The sequence below is a fragment of the Cryptotermes secundus genome, unplaced genomic scaffold (genome assembly GCF_002891405.2).
Source record: "Cryptotermes secundus unplaced genomic scaffold, Csec_1.0 scaffold13, whole genome shotgun sequence".
NCBI lineage: Eukaryota > Metazoa > Arthropoda > Insecta > Blattodea > Kalotermitidae > Cryptotermes > Cryptotermes secundus.
Window position 1 is genome coordinate 2,017,522 of NW_019734350.1, and position 16,533 is coordinate 2,034,054.

Here is a 16,533-nt window from a genome sequence, read left to right on the forward strand (position 1 = left end):
TATTTCAGTATTTGAGAGTTACCAACATAACATGTGTTTGTGTGTGTGGTTTTTTTTCGGTCCCCGGTGTGAAGGGGAGGGTTAAAATGAGCGTGAGTGCGTGTGACTATAGACCCTATAGACCAGGGATCCGTGCCGTAGATGTATGCCAATAACATTCACAGGGAATATTAATTTCCCTGATAAACTTCATAGCCAAATAGCCAAGGACCTGTCGGACCTGTCTGAGGAAGACGTCGATAAACTAGAGGTGTGGAAGGGTGGAACGAGTAACACCAAACAAGAAGAAAGATTAAAAACGCAAACATTAACATTGTGTTCAATGCAAAGATCAGGCTCTTGTAAACTTAGGCCCCATAGGTCTACGCTATGTAACCATAGCAGTAAATGAACGTTGCTAGGCAAGGAAACTTGCATTGTGCAAATCTCAGGACAAATTAAAATGGCTGCTTGTAGGCAGGTTTGGTTGAGTAATGACTCTGGAATCCTTCGCAAAAAGGAAGATGAAGATGAACTTCTGGTGTTCGGATATTCCTGCAAACTTTTTCGTGACGATGAAAAGGCAATTTTCATCGATCAGGGAAAGCATTTGATTCCATGGATGGGTGATGAATCATTGAAAATTGACAGGTCTGTGTGATTTTGTGTATCTTGTAATTATTTCTTTTCTTGATTTGCATACGGGCACTTTTAGATTGTAATTTGCAATTTATTATTTATATGTATATAGAATCGTTACGGCATTTTTGTCCGTAAGTATATGCGTGCACTGATCATGTTCAGCGCGTTTCTTATGCGGATTGTAATGTAATTTGACAATATATTGTTAACAATGAGCACGTGTTTAAGTAAGGATTTTTAAGTGACCAAGCAGCGTATGAAGTTTCAGCTTATCCCTGTGAGGCCTTCAGTTGAAGTTTGTTTGGATCCTGCATAGTGAAAAATTACCCGAAATAAAACCTTTCATGATTTTTCTCACTGTTAGTGTGATTACATGCATAATGTTAAAATAGTCGTTTGGTATGTTTTTGTTGGTTTACAAACGGATTGAGAAGAAAGTGGTCATTATTAATGTTCATTTAATGATTGGCAGACTTTTTTTAATTAATTTTTTTCTAATTGCTAGTAGGGTGGGACTAAGTCCCTTGTACTGCGGCCACTTCTTACCCGTTGTACCAGCCCCAGCTGAGAGGTGAGGGTGATTGTGGAGCAATTGGTGGAATGGAGATTGGCAGGGGAAACTGAAGTACTCGGAGAAAACCTGCCCCAGCGCCACTTCGTAATGCTGCAATAGGAAATATATAATAGCTGTAGTGTAGTTATATGCAATTTTCCTCTCTGGAAGTGGTTTTTGTCTAGTGAACATAGCTAGTGCTAAGTTAAATGTTTCAAATAGCAGTAAATGTGATTTGAAGCATATTTGAAAATCAGTTTTGTGTACGAGGGGAGACCCAAAAATAACTGGAAACGACCTGTTGCGCGCGCATGCTTTGTAGTTACGAGTTGTGCTGCTAGGTGGTGTTAGCTGGCAGTCTCCCGCGACTGTTAGTGAGCTGGCGTCAGTCTGAGTTAAGTGGTTTGTCTGTGGTGCCCTGTTGTGTGCATTCCTGTTTCAACCCTTTGGCGATTAGTGAGATGGCCGACCAGAAGGAACAAAGAGTGTGCGTGAAATTGATGAAGATTGTCGAAAGACCATTGACCAACTTTCTGAGGAAACGAACATCTCATGGAGCACGGTCCAGCGAATTTTAACCGAAGGTTTGCACATGAGACGGGTGTCTCCAAAATTTGTTCCTCGCTTGCTCGGAGATGACCAAAGAGAAAACCGCGTGAATGTTTGCCGTGACTTGAAGAGTGAAGTGCAGTTTTCCCTAACAGAAAGCAAAATTTCACGCACACTCTTTGTTCCTTCTGGTCGGCCATCTCACTAATCGCCAAAGGGTTGAAACAGGAACGCACACAACAGAGCACCACAGACAAACCACTTAACTCAGACTGACACCAGCTCACTAACAGTCGCGGGAGACCCCCAGCTAACACCACCTAGCAACACAACTCGTAACTACAAAGCTTGCGCGCGCAACAGGTCGTTTCCGGTTATTTTTGGGTCCCCCTTCGTATGTGTATGTGCATGCATGCATTTGCACTGCAGCTAATCTGTGTGTGACTAATAGAGAGCCTACTGTATTTACCAAACTGAATGTTAGATAGCAAGTTTGACCATAATTTTTAACATGCGAAGAGTACTAAACTAGGTATAGTAACTAAGATAAGTTATGGAAGATAGTAGGGAGCAATATTCATTATTTTTAATTTGCTTAATTTAATATTTAACTTGAAACTTGCTAGAAAAAGTTTTTGCAAATTCTTATTTATTTCAGAATTTGTTGTTAAATGCCATATTTTCATTGGCCTAAAGAACCTATGATCTGTTTTTAGCAACATTTATGAGTCTTCTGCTGATTTACACTGTATGACTGAAGCAACTGGCTGCACCTGTACTGAGCAGCCAAAAGAGACCTTTCAACTGACATTATTGAGAGAGACCTCTGAAAGAGGTTTCTTGCTACATGAAGAAACATAATGTGAAAATATTCGGGGTTCTGACATGTTGAGAACTTCGTTCTCTGTTCTGGCTGATTTATCTGTTCCCCATAAAAGCTATATTTTCCACCTATTGGTAAAAGATATTTTTAAAGCAAGCTTCGTACCATCTCAGATTCTTTTACACACTTCATGGTTCACAGATGAATGTTAGGTATGATAGGGTTATGTATGTTCAGATATACAGTCAGTGTTTATTTTAAAATCCTGGTAGAATAGGAACTTGGCGAAAATACTCAACATAAGCATATGTGTAAATGATGTATTTTATGTCTTAGATTGGTTTTAAATTGATTTCTTGAATTAACATGTTTTAAGATTTCCACAGGATGGACAGCTTTCGTGAGATTTTTGCTATAGCTTGTGTCCCCCTGGCCTGTGCCATGGGTATCACCGTGGTGGCTAAGATGTTGACCACCTTCGCAAGTTTGCCATGAAGGTGAGAATGGAAAGCCAGCTGGACACTAGGGCATTTCCCTTTAGTGGTAAGATTGAAGGAGAGTACAATCTTGCCTTCCATGAATTTTGTATGTCCTATTCCCCAGAATTGAATTGGAATAAATTGTGATGTTTAAAAAATTAAACCGAAGTGATTATATATTCATAGTTATAGTTCTGTCAATGTGGTGAGTTAACGCCGAGTACAATAATCAGTAAAGTCTGGTGTAGCCATTATTATGTAAATATGATGAGTGTTATGCTGCAAAAATGCCTTTTGTGTTTAAGAAACAGTAACATGACATTTAATTGTACATTAAGTACTGCCTCCAGCTCTGGTAACTTGAAGTTTCTGAAAGAAATTGTGTTATATATTATCCATTAAATGTTCCCATCTAACTAGACATATTAGTAGACGTTCTAAATTAATAATTATAGATATCTCAATCATCATCTTGGAATGAGACTTGGAAGCCTTCACAGGAGTGAAGATTCAGATTATTTTCTGGGTTATGGCACTGTGTTGTCTGGTGCCACACTACACGATGTTGAAACCCCGGAAATCACATCTCAACACTTCAGTGCATAATACCCATTAGTATGGATTCCCATTTCTGTAACATTGCCAGGTGTAACCACAATTTTTTTTAATCATAATCTGTGTGACTGTAATACACATAACACAAACAAAAAAAGTAAAGACAGACTTTTTGTGGTGTATCTTTATACTGAATATTATAATGGTTGTTTAATTATCGTTACCTAACTGAAAGGTTCATGTACACTATGTGGATCATCTGTATTATGTAGTATTCTACAAAGAAATTACCATAACAGAAGTTTAATATTATTTAAGAATTTTCACCATACCAAATTAAGAGTTTTACATTAAATGGCACAAAAAAATTTGTCCCAATGTTTTTAATGTGCTTCGGCAATTTGTACTTATTTTTTTTTTATTTTTAAAAAGGGTTCTTAATCAGGAACAATTATTGTGTATGATAATAATTTACCCCTTCTGATTTTGAGGATGCAGTGACATTTATTTTATTTCTCGGCAAAATTTACAAAATTTACGTTGCCAGATGAGGTACAAGTACAGTGTTATGAATTAGGGTTCAGGAAAGCTTTGTAGTAATCTTTTGATATCATAGAATAGTATATGGTGTCAGTAGTGTGATGGAAATATTTTTGAATTGTGGATTTGTTACTGTTTTACATTAAAGCATATAAGGCATTAGTTGCATATGTGTGTTAAGCAAAGCAGAGTAGGCCGTAATAATGAATCTGTTTTTCATTGATTTTTATTTTCAGCAAGCCATTCAATGTCTTCAAAGGTTTCATCATAGCTTGTCTCATAAGTTGAATGTTTTGTGTAAGGAGAATGCTTAGATGTTGCTTGCTGATTGGCTGGATGGTTTTTCATGCAGATATGATGGACGTGGGGCATTATATGACTTAAAGCAGTATGAGGCACAGCCAGGAGGTCATGATGCAAATCGATGGGTTGGTCTTTCTGATGCTGAACGCCGTGTAGAGCAACTTTGTGATGAGGAACGGTATCGGGCTTTATATCATAATGAGGAAGAAGAGGCTTTATATCAAGGTAGGATAATATTAAAATTGGTTATAGAGTTTTCTCTTTTCTTGCTGAAAATATACTTTTTTAGCATGTGCTCTTGTTTTTGTAGGTCTGTTAAGCATCGACTCTCCTTATGTAAGTCCATAAATGTTATCTTTGCATGTGGACGCCAGTAAATTTCAGCTGAGCATTTGAACAAGTGGTTGTGTCTACCAAGCAGAACAGTGATAGTCTGAAAAAGATGTATTACAGCAGAGTGTAAGGTCACAGACCTAAATGTAAGACTTGATGTTTTCACAGCAGTGACTATGAAGAATGCCATCTTCTGGGATGTGGTGTTGTGTAAATCTTATGTGAACCGACATTTCGGAGGAATATATTGCCAGCATCTTCAGGGTAGAAAAATCCATGAGCAGGTGGCTGTAGCTCATGTTGGTTCCTTGCTCATGGATTTTTCTACCCTGAAGATGGAGGTGATACATTCCTCTGAAATGTCGGTTCACACAAGATCTACACTGTTCCACATCCAAGAAGAAGGCATTCTTCACAGACTTCAAGTTTGGCTTCATACAGGTTCTGCTTTTGGAAGTAAAAAACCAAAGAGCAACCATCTATTTTTATTACTCTAGTTTTGTATGAAGATGTTGCCTACTAACAGCAGTTTTCTGTATAAGTAGTGTATAATATATATCATTTAATTTTTCTGCAGAAGAAGAACTGAAGAGACTGCATAAAGCATTGGGCTCGAAGTCATACGGTGAAGTTGCGTTCAATTATGATGAAGATCAGGGCTCAGGAAAACATGTAGAAAAAGTAGGGGGAGAACCAGCAGAGGAGGAAGTGGAAGGAGGAGATGAACCTTTCATAGCCCCTCCAGAATTGGATATACCCATTAACATGACACTGGTATGAACCACATTTGATATACAAGGGGCTTTCCCAAACTGAAGTTACAACTTTTTTTGTGGGAAGGCATTGGCCATATTTTAAATTGAATCTGAAAGCTCTGTGTATAATTTATGATGCTTACTGTTCTTCAGATCTTTAAATCCATATGGTGAGGTAGGAAGAATTGTAAGGTACTAGTTACACAATCTAATTATTTTTGTTCATAATCCTGTTAGTACAAATTCTAGCTGTGTTAAAATTGTGATGTAGTCTGAAAATTTTGTCTCCTTGTTATATTTGTCTTTGTTAGCATGAAGAATATTTCATATGGAACTTGTATGCAAGTTTTTAATATGTCTACTTGTCACATGTCACATGTCTACTTGAAATGGTTTGTTAGTGTTCATCAGATGGAAAAATAAGTGTAGATTTTTCATGACCAGTATAGAAAAATTGTATTAACAAGAATTGCATCTCTTACTACATAAAATTTCTGTATCTTGTAATAGTGTGCTAGTTGTATTGTTAGTGTCACTCCCATTTCATGAGTCCTCTAACTTCTCTGTAGGCGTTATTGACAGTAAAAAGTAAAAATAAAGGTATCCCTGTAACAGGCCATGGAGGCCCATAGGGTTGTGAGATGTTGAGGTTCCCATATTTTCTAGACAATCGGCTCTTAGATGGAGGTAAGGTTGTCAGCCTTATGCGCCAGCTGCCCTTTACCTCCCAGAATATTGCTGGTACTCATTTCTGTTAAGAGGGCTGAGTCGACCCCAGGGCCATAGTGCGGCTAGAAGGATTAGGTAAATTGAAAAAATCCACCTCATTTGGATTCAATCCCGGAACCTCCCGGCTTGTAGCATAGTGTGTCAACCAACTACGCTACCGCGTCCCCCCCCCCCATTATTGGCAGTAGGGAATTAAAAAGTGCAGTTACCTCTAGTGGCATCATATTCACACCAAGTTTAATGAAGTCCATCAGCTGTAAATTATCAGAGATGCCTGACACATGGAGATGGTTGTACTGTCAGTACAACCTCTCACTTAACAATGGTATTGTGTGTGTATACATTTATGAGATGAGGTAGGATGCTTCATTTTGCTGAGAAGTTAAAGTATCAGGAGTTTGTCCTTGTTTGCAGCCTGACTCTGTTAAACTGAATGCAATTATTGAGAAGACTGCACTGTTCATCAGCCAGCAAGGAGCTCAGATGGAGATCTTGTTGAAAATGAAGCAAGCAAACAATCCACAATTTCAGTTTCTTTCCTTTGATTCACCACTTCATCCATACTATCGTCATCTTCTCATGGCAATAAAAACTGGACGTTACCGACCAAAGACGCAGGAACAGGATAAAGAAGGTTTGTACATGCTTTTTGCATAGTGTGATCAGTTAGTTTCCACACTGGCCACATTATAACACTACTGCCTGGTGAGTCTGAATGTCTCAGCTTCAAATGTAGATGCCCCTGCAGTGGGCCCCAAAACACAAAATGGCAGTTTTCTTAAAAATGGCCAGACGGTTATGATTAAATTACAGTATTGAATGGAGTCCTTATCCCCAATTAAAACTGTGGGTGGGTCATCCAGAAAAGTAATGGTACACATAGTTCGCTCCTAAATGTGAAATGTCAGTTTTCTCGAAACCAGCTTTACCAGTTTAAGGAATATCATTGTTTGGTATTCAGCAACTAACAGTGATGTGCCATTTAACACCAATTTTTTACATACTTGTGTAGTATGTGTTATTATAAAACGCAGTTTTGAAATTTTGCTATATTTACACAATTTTTACCCCACCCCCAAAGGAAAAGTGCTTTTTGGGCATACCTTATGTATATATGTATGTATACGTGAAATTGCCCCCCAGTGGCGCCTGAGCAGCTGGATGGAGTTCATTCATATTGAGTGTTTAAGAGATTATCCATTGTAGGTTTTTACTTGGTGAATCTGAACAGTCTAGGCTGAAAAATAAAGGCCCCTCAGACGAGTTCCAAAACATAAAATGACAATTTTCTCGGAAACAGCTGTATTAATTTTGATTGAAAGTCTGTAGTCTGTGGAGACCATTGCTGGAAATGAAACTGCATAGATGGTTTCTTCAGGGAAATAACAGTACACCCGCTATGGGTCCAAACTTCAAATGTCAGTTTTCTCGAAAATTACATGTCAAAACTTGTATATTCAGTAACCAGTGGTGGTCTGCCAAAAAGCAATAGAGATGATTTCCAAGGTAATGTAGTGAGGGTCAGTTGTGTACGAGAAAGTATGTGCAATGTCTTTGCGTCAGTTTTTCCGTATGGTAAAACTGATGAAGATCATGCTGCATATGACAGCTTTCTGTTAATGGAGATCTATGATGGCAGAAATTATGCAGCGAAACACACAACAAAATTATACAATTATTGACTATAAGTGTCTTATTAGCCTTTGCATGGAAGTGAAAGAATTTTATAGAAAGCGGATTGGTTACTCTTAAGTTAAAACTGCAATACTGAGCAGATATTCTTCATGATGAAACTTGCATTATTCAAACCGTCTTAATCTAGAGTTTGTTATGTCTGGATTTTTTCTTCCATTTCCTACTTTGTAGGATAGGGCTGCTTTCTCAGTTTCATTGATCATTTTTACAGATGGTAGGATTCCTTTGATGGGTGATCAGCTTGTTGCAAATCCTCTACCGAAACACAGGACAACACAAACAGAATAAATGCATACACACATCAACATCCATCCCTTGTGTCAGATTCGAACCCACAATCCCGGCTTCTGACCGAGTGAAAACAGTACATGCCTTAGACTGCTCAGCTACTGTGATTGGCAATTTCTGGATTATGTATTTAAAATTATGTTTACTGTATTTGTTTCCTGCCAAGAACAACTTTTCTTATCCAGTCCCAAGAAAATGTAGCAAGATATTTCAGTATCGTTTGTTTCTTATAGATGTAAGTAGCCAATTTCTTTATCTTCCATTAATATTACTCTCCAGTTTAATTTATTGTACATTTTTAATCGGTATTTTCCAGGTGATCAAGATGATGGAAATGATGACCACTACTTGCATCCTAGCTTGGCCCCTGGAAGTTCACGTGTTGAATTGGTAGGTTATCCTCCTGGGACATTCTTCGCATCCAAACTGTGATATAAACTCTATAGAATTTTAATAATTATATTTATTCTGCTTTGTGTGGTGCAATATATGTTATTGTTGTTCAGTCTTAATTCTTTACAAAGCTTTTTGTAACCAGTGATTAGAAACTGTTTTATTATTCACTTACTCTGAAATCGAAATTTAATTATGCCATATGTGGTGACCTGTGTAAAAGGAGTAATCCAAAGTCTTACATATGCTCAACATGAAAATACATTCCACTGCCTTTGAAAATGTTTATATATTATCAAAATTGTCCAATGTTCAAGATCAGTCTCTCAGGGAATAAATTTCTGTATTTTTTATATAAGTGGTTATTTTCTTCACTATGCACTACCCTATCCTGGTGGACACAGTTACGTTCTGAAAGAACCATTTAACATGTGTTTGAAGCTCTTTCCATGTCTGTTCACCGATTTATTTTGAACTATAATATTGTACTCATTGTACATATTGTGTATGTGTGTGTATGTGTTGGTTGACCATGTTTTGATTTGTGATGATAATCAAACGCCTATTTCTATTTCCAGGACTGGTTTACAGTTTCAGTTTGGATGGAAGTTCTAAATCTGTTATCTTGTGGTAAAATGGACATCATTAATTTTTGTTAAATTTGAGGTTCTCTCAGTGGTGACTATGAAGAGTACATTCTTCTGGGATGTAACCCTGTGTAGTCCAGTAGATGTCCACCAGTGTTTTGGAGGAACTTATTGCCTCCATCTTAGGGTCAAAGAGTAAGCCCAGCAAGAAGCAGATGGCAGGCAGAAGGAACCCACATGCAGAAGTAATCAACCAATAATAGCAGACCTATTCTCCATGAGGCTTAGAATGAACCAGTAGGATATAAGAGAAGAGTAACTCTCTGGCTGTGAGGATGGTCATTTATGTGAAGAAATTGGATTCAGAAGGAGAAAAGTCATAAGCATATATAGTAGATGGAGAAATGAGGGAGGGCAGGGGAGAAGTCAGGTTAGTGGCTTATACACAAGCAGATGACTGGCATTAAGGAGAGGAAGAATCTGAAGGGAAAACGAGGAAGGAAGAAGGAAAATGCAACAAAGAAAGATTATGTTTGGTGAGTGCTTTCTAAGAGGCAATGTGTCCAGGCATACAGGCCCAGTGGAGAAGCCCCTTCGTGAGATTTCTGTGAAGGAGGCTTCCTATTTTCTTTGAGAGGACACCTACCTGCTAATGTGTTTGAAGGTTCGCCCAGTGTAGGACAGGAAAGCAACAAAGTCAGGATCTTTGTTGGGCAGAGCAACATTGGCAGATTGAGGGCCTATGAATCTGATGTATACTGTAGCTGTATTGCTGGTACAAGACTTAGAGAAATTCCAGTTCATCATGCAGGCTCTGCTAGTTGTGCAGATTGCTCACCCTGTACACAAAGGTGGTTACTAATGCAATGTTTTTGAGTGGTTTGTGGTGGGAACCAGAGTTGAAGGAGAGGTTGTTGTTACTGTGTTTATGGCATGCCTTATGACACAGAGATCAATCAGGCCTCTTGTAAATGTTTATGTCCAGGGAAGGAAGGTGACAGTCTCTTTCCATCTCCATTGTGAACTGATTTGGTGGACATTGTCTGACTGATATCAGTGTAATAGTGGTCCTTGTCACCATCGACTATAATGAAATAATTGTTGCCCTTTTGGAAGTCTATGCATGTTGGAAGTTGATTAAGAATATTGAGTTTGTGGAGCACAAAACTGTAGTTTTAAGAAGGCCCCACTTTCTGAGGATGTTTGCCCACAAGTTCAGCAACAGGGTGTGGGCTTCCAAAAATCTACAAGGAAGGGGTTCCATTAATCCCCAATGTGAGCACTATTGGGGCCTACTGCCCATCCAAGCATGTGTCAGGTTTGCTCAGGTCTCATGTGGGCAGTTCCCCACATTATTTGAAGAACTCTGCAGTCTTAATTTCTATGCACAGGTGTTTATAGGAGACCTGATGGTTGGACATAAGGTATGCCATGAAACCACTAACACCTACCTCTGCCTTAACTCTGGTTCCCACTGTCACCCATCTGATAAGCATGCTGTACTTTCCATCTTGTGGTTCCCACTGTCACCCATCTGACAAGCATGCTGTACTTTCCATCTTGTGGTTCCCACTGCCACCCATCTGACAAGCATGCTGTACTTTCCATCTTGGTGCATGAGCCAGAGTCTGTATGACAGGACAGCCTGTATGATGAACTGGAATTTCTAAAAATCACATTCAAGACAGAAGGGCTAAAGCACCTGATATAGTCATAGGGCACCCAGTTGTCCAGTGTGCGTTGCTGTGCCCAGTGATGATCTTGACTTAGGCTGATATCAGCTGCATTAGTAGGTCGCTGTCCTTGCATGACATGAAGTCAATTGGGCTCTCAGGAAATTTTCAACTTTTTTCAGCTAGTCAAGAATGACCTAGACTTGAAGATACTTGGGGTATACAATATCCTTTGTGAGCACAGTCAGGACTACATTGGACATACAGGCCAGTTGCTTGACACCATAGTGAAAGTGCATTTTGGGCCTATCTGGCTGGATCATCCAGACAAGTCAACTGTGGTGGTGCACAGCATCAACTTGGGACCCTACATCCAGCTCCATAACACCATCCTCTTCACCAAACCTAGATACATGGACCACATTGCCGGAGAGAGAATTGAGATTGGATTCCTTCCCAGTAGTCTGAACAGGGAGGATGGCTTCTGCCTAAGCAAGTCATGGAAACCTCACATCTTCATGAAAGAAGTAGGAAGCCTTCTTCATAGAATTCTCAAGATGGGGTTCTCCACTGGACCTTGATGCCTGGACGCTGCTCTTATTAGGGCACCCTTGAAACTTGAGCTTTCCTTGCTGCTTTTCCACAGCAACTGCTTCCTTCTTCCTTCCCAGCTTCCCTTCTGCTTTTTGCTCTACTTAGGCCAGACACTTGTGAACTCAGAACCCACATACATGACTTCCCTCATTATTCTTTCGCACATTTATATCCTCTCTCGTTCCCATTTCTTGAAGCAGCAAAGGTGCATCTCTTCAGGGCCACTGTGTTACTCTTCTCCATTGTCCTATTGGTTTCTTCTGAACATTTTGAGTTCATTGTTTTATCTATATCACATTCTGTTTTTCTGAATATGGTTTGCTCTGCTTCCTGCCTGCTTCTTGCTGTTTATTCTTTTACCCTGGAATTGGAGACATGTGTCACCCTGAAATGTTGGTGGACTGATACCAGGTTACCTGGTGTTACATTCCAGATGATAGGACTCTTCATCATCATTTTTTTGTTTATTTTTTATATGAACTTGGTAAATGAGATAAGCAGTCTCATAAGGTACAATTTGTATTATACTTTACCCTTATGAAACACTTTTATTTAAATACACATAAAGAGCACTTTTAACTGATGACCATAGAAGAGAAGATGCCGAGTGTTGGTGATCATCGTCTTCGACAGACTGCAGAAGAATTAAGTGTATCTTCATCCACGTAGCGAGTACAAGTGATTGATGTAACTTTATTGAGCAAACCCCCAGTATCATGCCTTACATATATACTTTACAAGGACACATCACCATTTTCTGCAGACAGTAATGTTACTCAAGGAGATTGTCATTCAGCTGTAGACAATATTCATGGTAGGAAGACTGGGAAAGAAGGCTACAATAATGACAATTGCAACAGCAAATCTATGCAAACTTCATTTCTCGTTACTTCCGTCTGTGTATCCAATGAGTTCAGAATTTTTGCCCTGCCAGTGACAACCATTTAGAAGTGCATGACCAATTGATGTAACAGCCCTTATATAAAATTTTATATTTTAAATATAATCATGCAATTTGTGAAGTTTAAATTGTGTTGCATTTCTGTAAGGAAATGGTTGACATGCCTTAATGAGCAAAAGATATGTGAGAAGAAGAGAGAAAATTGGGTCAGTTCTGTCAGTTTTTCTGTTCTTTTCATGAGATTGTGAGAAAAACGTTTTGGACTTCTTGAACTTTTCTAGGCAAGCCAGAATTTTAAATGCATTTTCATATAATTTTCATAATATGAATGCGTTTGCATATCTTATAATGCAAATGTTTATACTTAGAATAAAGTTACAGTTGTACCCTAGACTGCAGACTTGAATGCACAGACTAGCTTAACATAATAACATGCAGTTTGTAAGACATCTTAACATTATTTGGGAGTTGTTAGGATGACTGTGGTTAGAGAAAATGATTGTCATAATGCAAATCCTCGTACTTCCATTTAGTCCCTGCTATTGTTACGATACTTCATATGTATCACTTGGTGTGACTTTTGATATTTATTTGCATTAAACTTTTTTTTTCTGCAGGCTCCATCAATTCCAAGCATTAACTACAAGCCATCAGCTGACTGTGCATACTCCATGCTAGTTAACAAAATCAAGAACAGGCAGGCATCATTCTCTGTGAACCCACTGCAACAGCCTCCTGTTCCTGGAACATCTGATCCCATTCTGCCGATGCAGTATCAGCAGGCGGCACCTAGTCACATTATCCAGGCATCGCCGGTTCTCTACAGACACGATCCTGTTTCCAAAGAAGTGACAGCACCAACTTCCACTACATATCAGCATATTAGTGTGAGGAAAACATCACACAATGGAGACTCTTCAGATGAAGATGTGTATGGGTAAGCTTGATATATAGTGGATATGATGTAGCCACTAATAGAATTGCTCGAGATATGTATTTTAACACTGACCCTAAGAGAGAGAGAGTTTCCATACTGAGAGGCAGAATATATTGAGATTTTAGGTTTTCGTGGTGCTATCAAGATTGCAGTCATCCGTGATGTTACGCTTTATAGTTTCATAGATAGGTGTAATAAACTTCACAGTATTATATCCCACAAGACCATAATCTTAAAAATATATTATTTCTTGATATGTCTGCTTAAGTGAGATGTCTGTACAGGAAATTCAGAATATAAACAGAAATTTATCAGAACAAAAATAAATGAAAGTATGTTTCAGACCTCACAATATACAGTCATGAAATAAATATGTTCCTTTGAAATATAATATTGCATGCCTATCATCTTATGCTAGTGCTACATTGTTAGTCACATAATACTTCATTTCATAGAGTTCTTTGTACAGGAATCATATGGATGAATGTTTATCCAATATATCTATGACACAGCTGCCACTAGACACACAGCATGTTTCCGTGGCAACACGAGAGTACAGCACTAATGGAGGAAACATATTCTACACAGTTCCTTGCTGAGGTCTTATAAGCAGGGCCAATTAGCTTTTTGTGAGTGAGTGATTCAGTCAGTCATGAGCTATTTCTGTTATAAGCTGGTAGCAAAGTCTGGGGACAGTTCGGGAACCTAGAAGAAGAGAGCGTCTGACATTGGAAGCTGCAACTGAGCAACGACGGTGGAGACGTGGTTGAGGACACTAATGTGTGTGTGTAGTAGTGAACTGTAAAGTGTAGTCACATGCTGTATCAAAGAATCCAGTTAATCTGGTCACCAATACAAAACCTGTCTATATTCATGCTAAGATCATGACAGTATCTTAACACGAAGAATGCCATCTTCTGGGATGTGACATCATTTAGATCTTGTGTGAATGACATTTTGGAGGAATGTATCTCCATCTTCAGAGTAGAAAAATCCATGAGCTAGGAACCAGTGTGAGCAGGTGGCTAGTAGACTGAGCCATCAGTCAAAAACACCCAGCTATATAAGAAAGGAGGGAGGGAGAATGGGCCACATGGGAAATGAGAGGGGTAGGGTCAGTCAAGATCAGGTAGGAAGGCCAGGCAGACAGGTAGCAGAGGAAAGTTGTGGACGGTGGGGAAAAAGTCAGGGTTGCTGAGTGAGCATTGACCTAGTAGCCTTGGGGCTAGAGCTGCTGAGCGTATATTGACCTGTGTAGCCTTGTAGATCTGGCGTCATGTTCAGGAGGTTTCTTGAGAGAGCAGATGGTAGGATTACATGGCTTAAAAAACCAACCTCTCTGTTCATATTGTTGGGTTGGAACTCAATCTTATTGGCCTCCCTAATGATGCAATCCATGTATCTGATTTTAGTGGCGAGGATGGAGGTATTGTGAAATTGAATGTGGTGTCCCAAGTTGATGCTGTGTTCAGCCACGGCTGACTTGTCTGGATGTTGTAGATGGATATGCCACTGATACTCCTTCAACCTGGTATCCATGGAACAGCCGGTCTGCCCATTGCAGACCTTGCTGCATACACAGGGGATTCTGTATACACCTGGTGTCCTTGTTCCTAAGTTATTTTTGACTGACCGGAGGAAACTAGGTACTTTCTTGGGAAGCAGGCCCACTGACTTCATGTTGTGTCAGGACAGAACTCTGCTAATTCGCTTGAATATAGTCCCTACATAAGGTAGGAAGGCATCTGGATTATCATCAGGCTGACTGATATTTGGATGACAGTTTAGGACTCTCTGGATCTGCCGGTCATTGTAACCATTCTGCTTGAAAACTTCTCTCTTTAGCGGTTTCCCTTGGGGCCCACTCTCCGTCCCCTCCTCTGTTCTTATATAGCTGGGTGTTTTTGACTGGTGGCTCCTGCTAGCAACATGATCACATTGGTACCTCGCTCTCAGATTTTTCTATGCTGAAGATGTAGGCAATAAGTTCCTCTGAAGCATCAGTTCACACAAGATCAACACAGCCAAATCCCAGAAGACGGGATTCTTCATAGTCACCACTGTGAAAACCTCATCCTACATAATATCTCAACACGTTTAGTAGGTTGCCATCTTAACACATGATGCAAGCAGTGAATATATCATGAAGATTTTACTTTGTCAAATATTTTATATCAGAATAAGGAAATTAATTTTAGAATATAACAGGAACTGGCTACTGATATGTTACTTTATTCATTCAAGGCTTGTTTACAGTTCTATGTTGTAATTTCAGGAAACAAGTAGATTCTGTGTATAGTGGAGGCCATAGCAGTTCAAGATCAGTTTCTCCTGAAATGTTCACTCACCCTCCACCAGACATGCAGCTCATTATAGACAAGATGGCCAGCTATGTTGCCAAGAATGGCAGAGATTTTGAAGCTATTGTGAGAAGCAAAGGTATAAAGGAAGTATACATATTATTGTACCAGCAGATTTGTCACAGTATAAGACTGCTAACACTGATACCTCTACTGATTTTGCTGAACAAGAACTTTGAGCAGTTCAGCCTTCATGAAATATGTGCAGATGCATTGGTTTGGTGTGAAAACACTGCAGCTTGTACTTTATCATTTGAGTATATACTTTCAAAGTAAGAACATTTGCCACTCTGTCTCATCCAGAAGAAAGACAATTTCCAATATAGGTTTAAAGTAAAATGTAGCAGATCATAGCAGACAGTGACTAATGCTTCGAGCTGCAAATTACCAACCAAACATGAGAGCTAAAAAGTGACTTGAGATTCCAGTGTTCGTCTTGATTGTAAAGCAGCACCCTCTCTTAGCAGAAACTTCTGCAATATGTGTGCCAGCAGCAATTTGTATGGGGATGCCACTTATGGCCACTTTTTTTTGTAGTTTGTATGCTTCCTTCCCTTTGACCATAACCATCAATGCCTGGTTACCTGACCACAGACGTCATATCTCTATCTTACAATTTCAGCAGGCATATGTGTTTGTGTTGTGTTTGTCTGAACTGATAATATACAGGGTGGGGTGCAGAAAATTCCTTTTTTTGAAGCCGAATAAAATAAAAATTATTACTGATAGACAAAATTTATGTTTAGCTAATGAAAGAACATACTTTAAAGTTTTAAATCATGTAGTTTTAAACAAAATATCTTGAAGGTGGTGGCCACCGTTCTCTATGCACTGGTGCAACTGTTTTTTGAAGTTCCCCTCTGCA

General features: G+C 39.1%; 1 protein-coding gene across 2 annotated transcripts in view; it reads left to right on the forward strand.

Moving 5' to 3' along the window:
• Positions 1-39: 39 nt before the first annotated feature.
• The window catches only part of LOC111868738 (protein suppressor of white apricot), a 31,116-nt gene continuing 14,622 nt past the window's right edge, over positions 40-16,533 (forward strand). The window contains exons 1-7 of one of the 2 annotated variants that reach the window (XM_023859671.2): positions 40-630; positions 4,473-4,648; positions 5,334-5,530; positions 6,655-6,874; positions 8,540-8,613; positions 12,989-13,308; positions 15,584-15,747. In XM_023859671.2, the coding sequence (XP_023715439.1) occupies positions 443-630; positions 4,473-4,648; positions 5,334-5,530; positions 6,655-6,874; positions 8,540-8,613; positions 12,989-13,308; positions 15,584-15,747 (1,339 nt within the window). In that variant the 5' untranslated portion in view covers positions 40-442. The remainder of the gene's footprint in view (positions 631-4,472; positions 4,649-5,333; positions 5,531-6,654; positions 6,875-8,539; positions 8,614-12,988; positions 13,309-15,583; positions 15,748-16,533) is intronic. The other variant, XM_023859672.2, reaches the window with a different exon arrangement.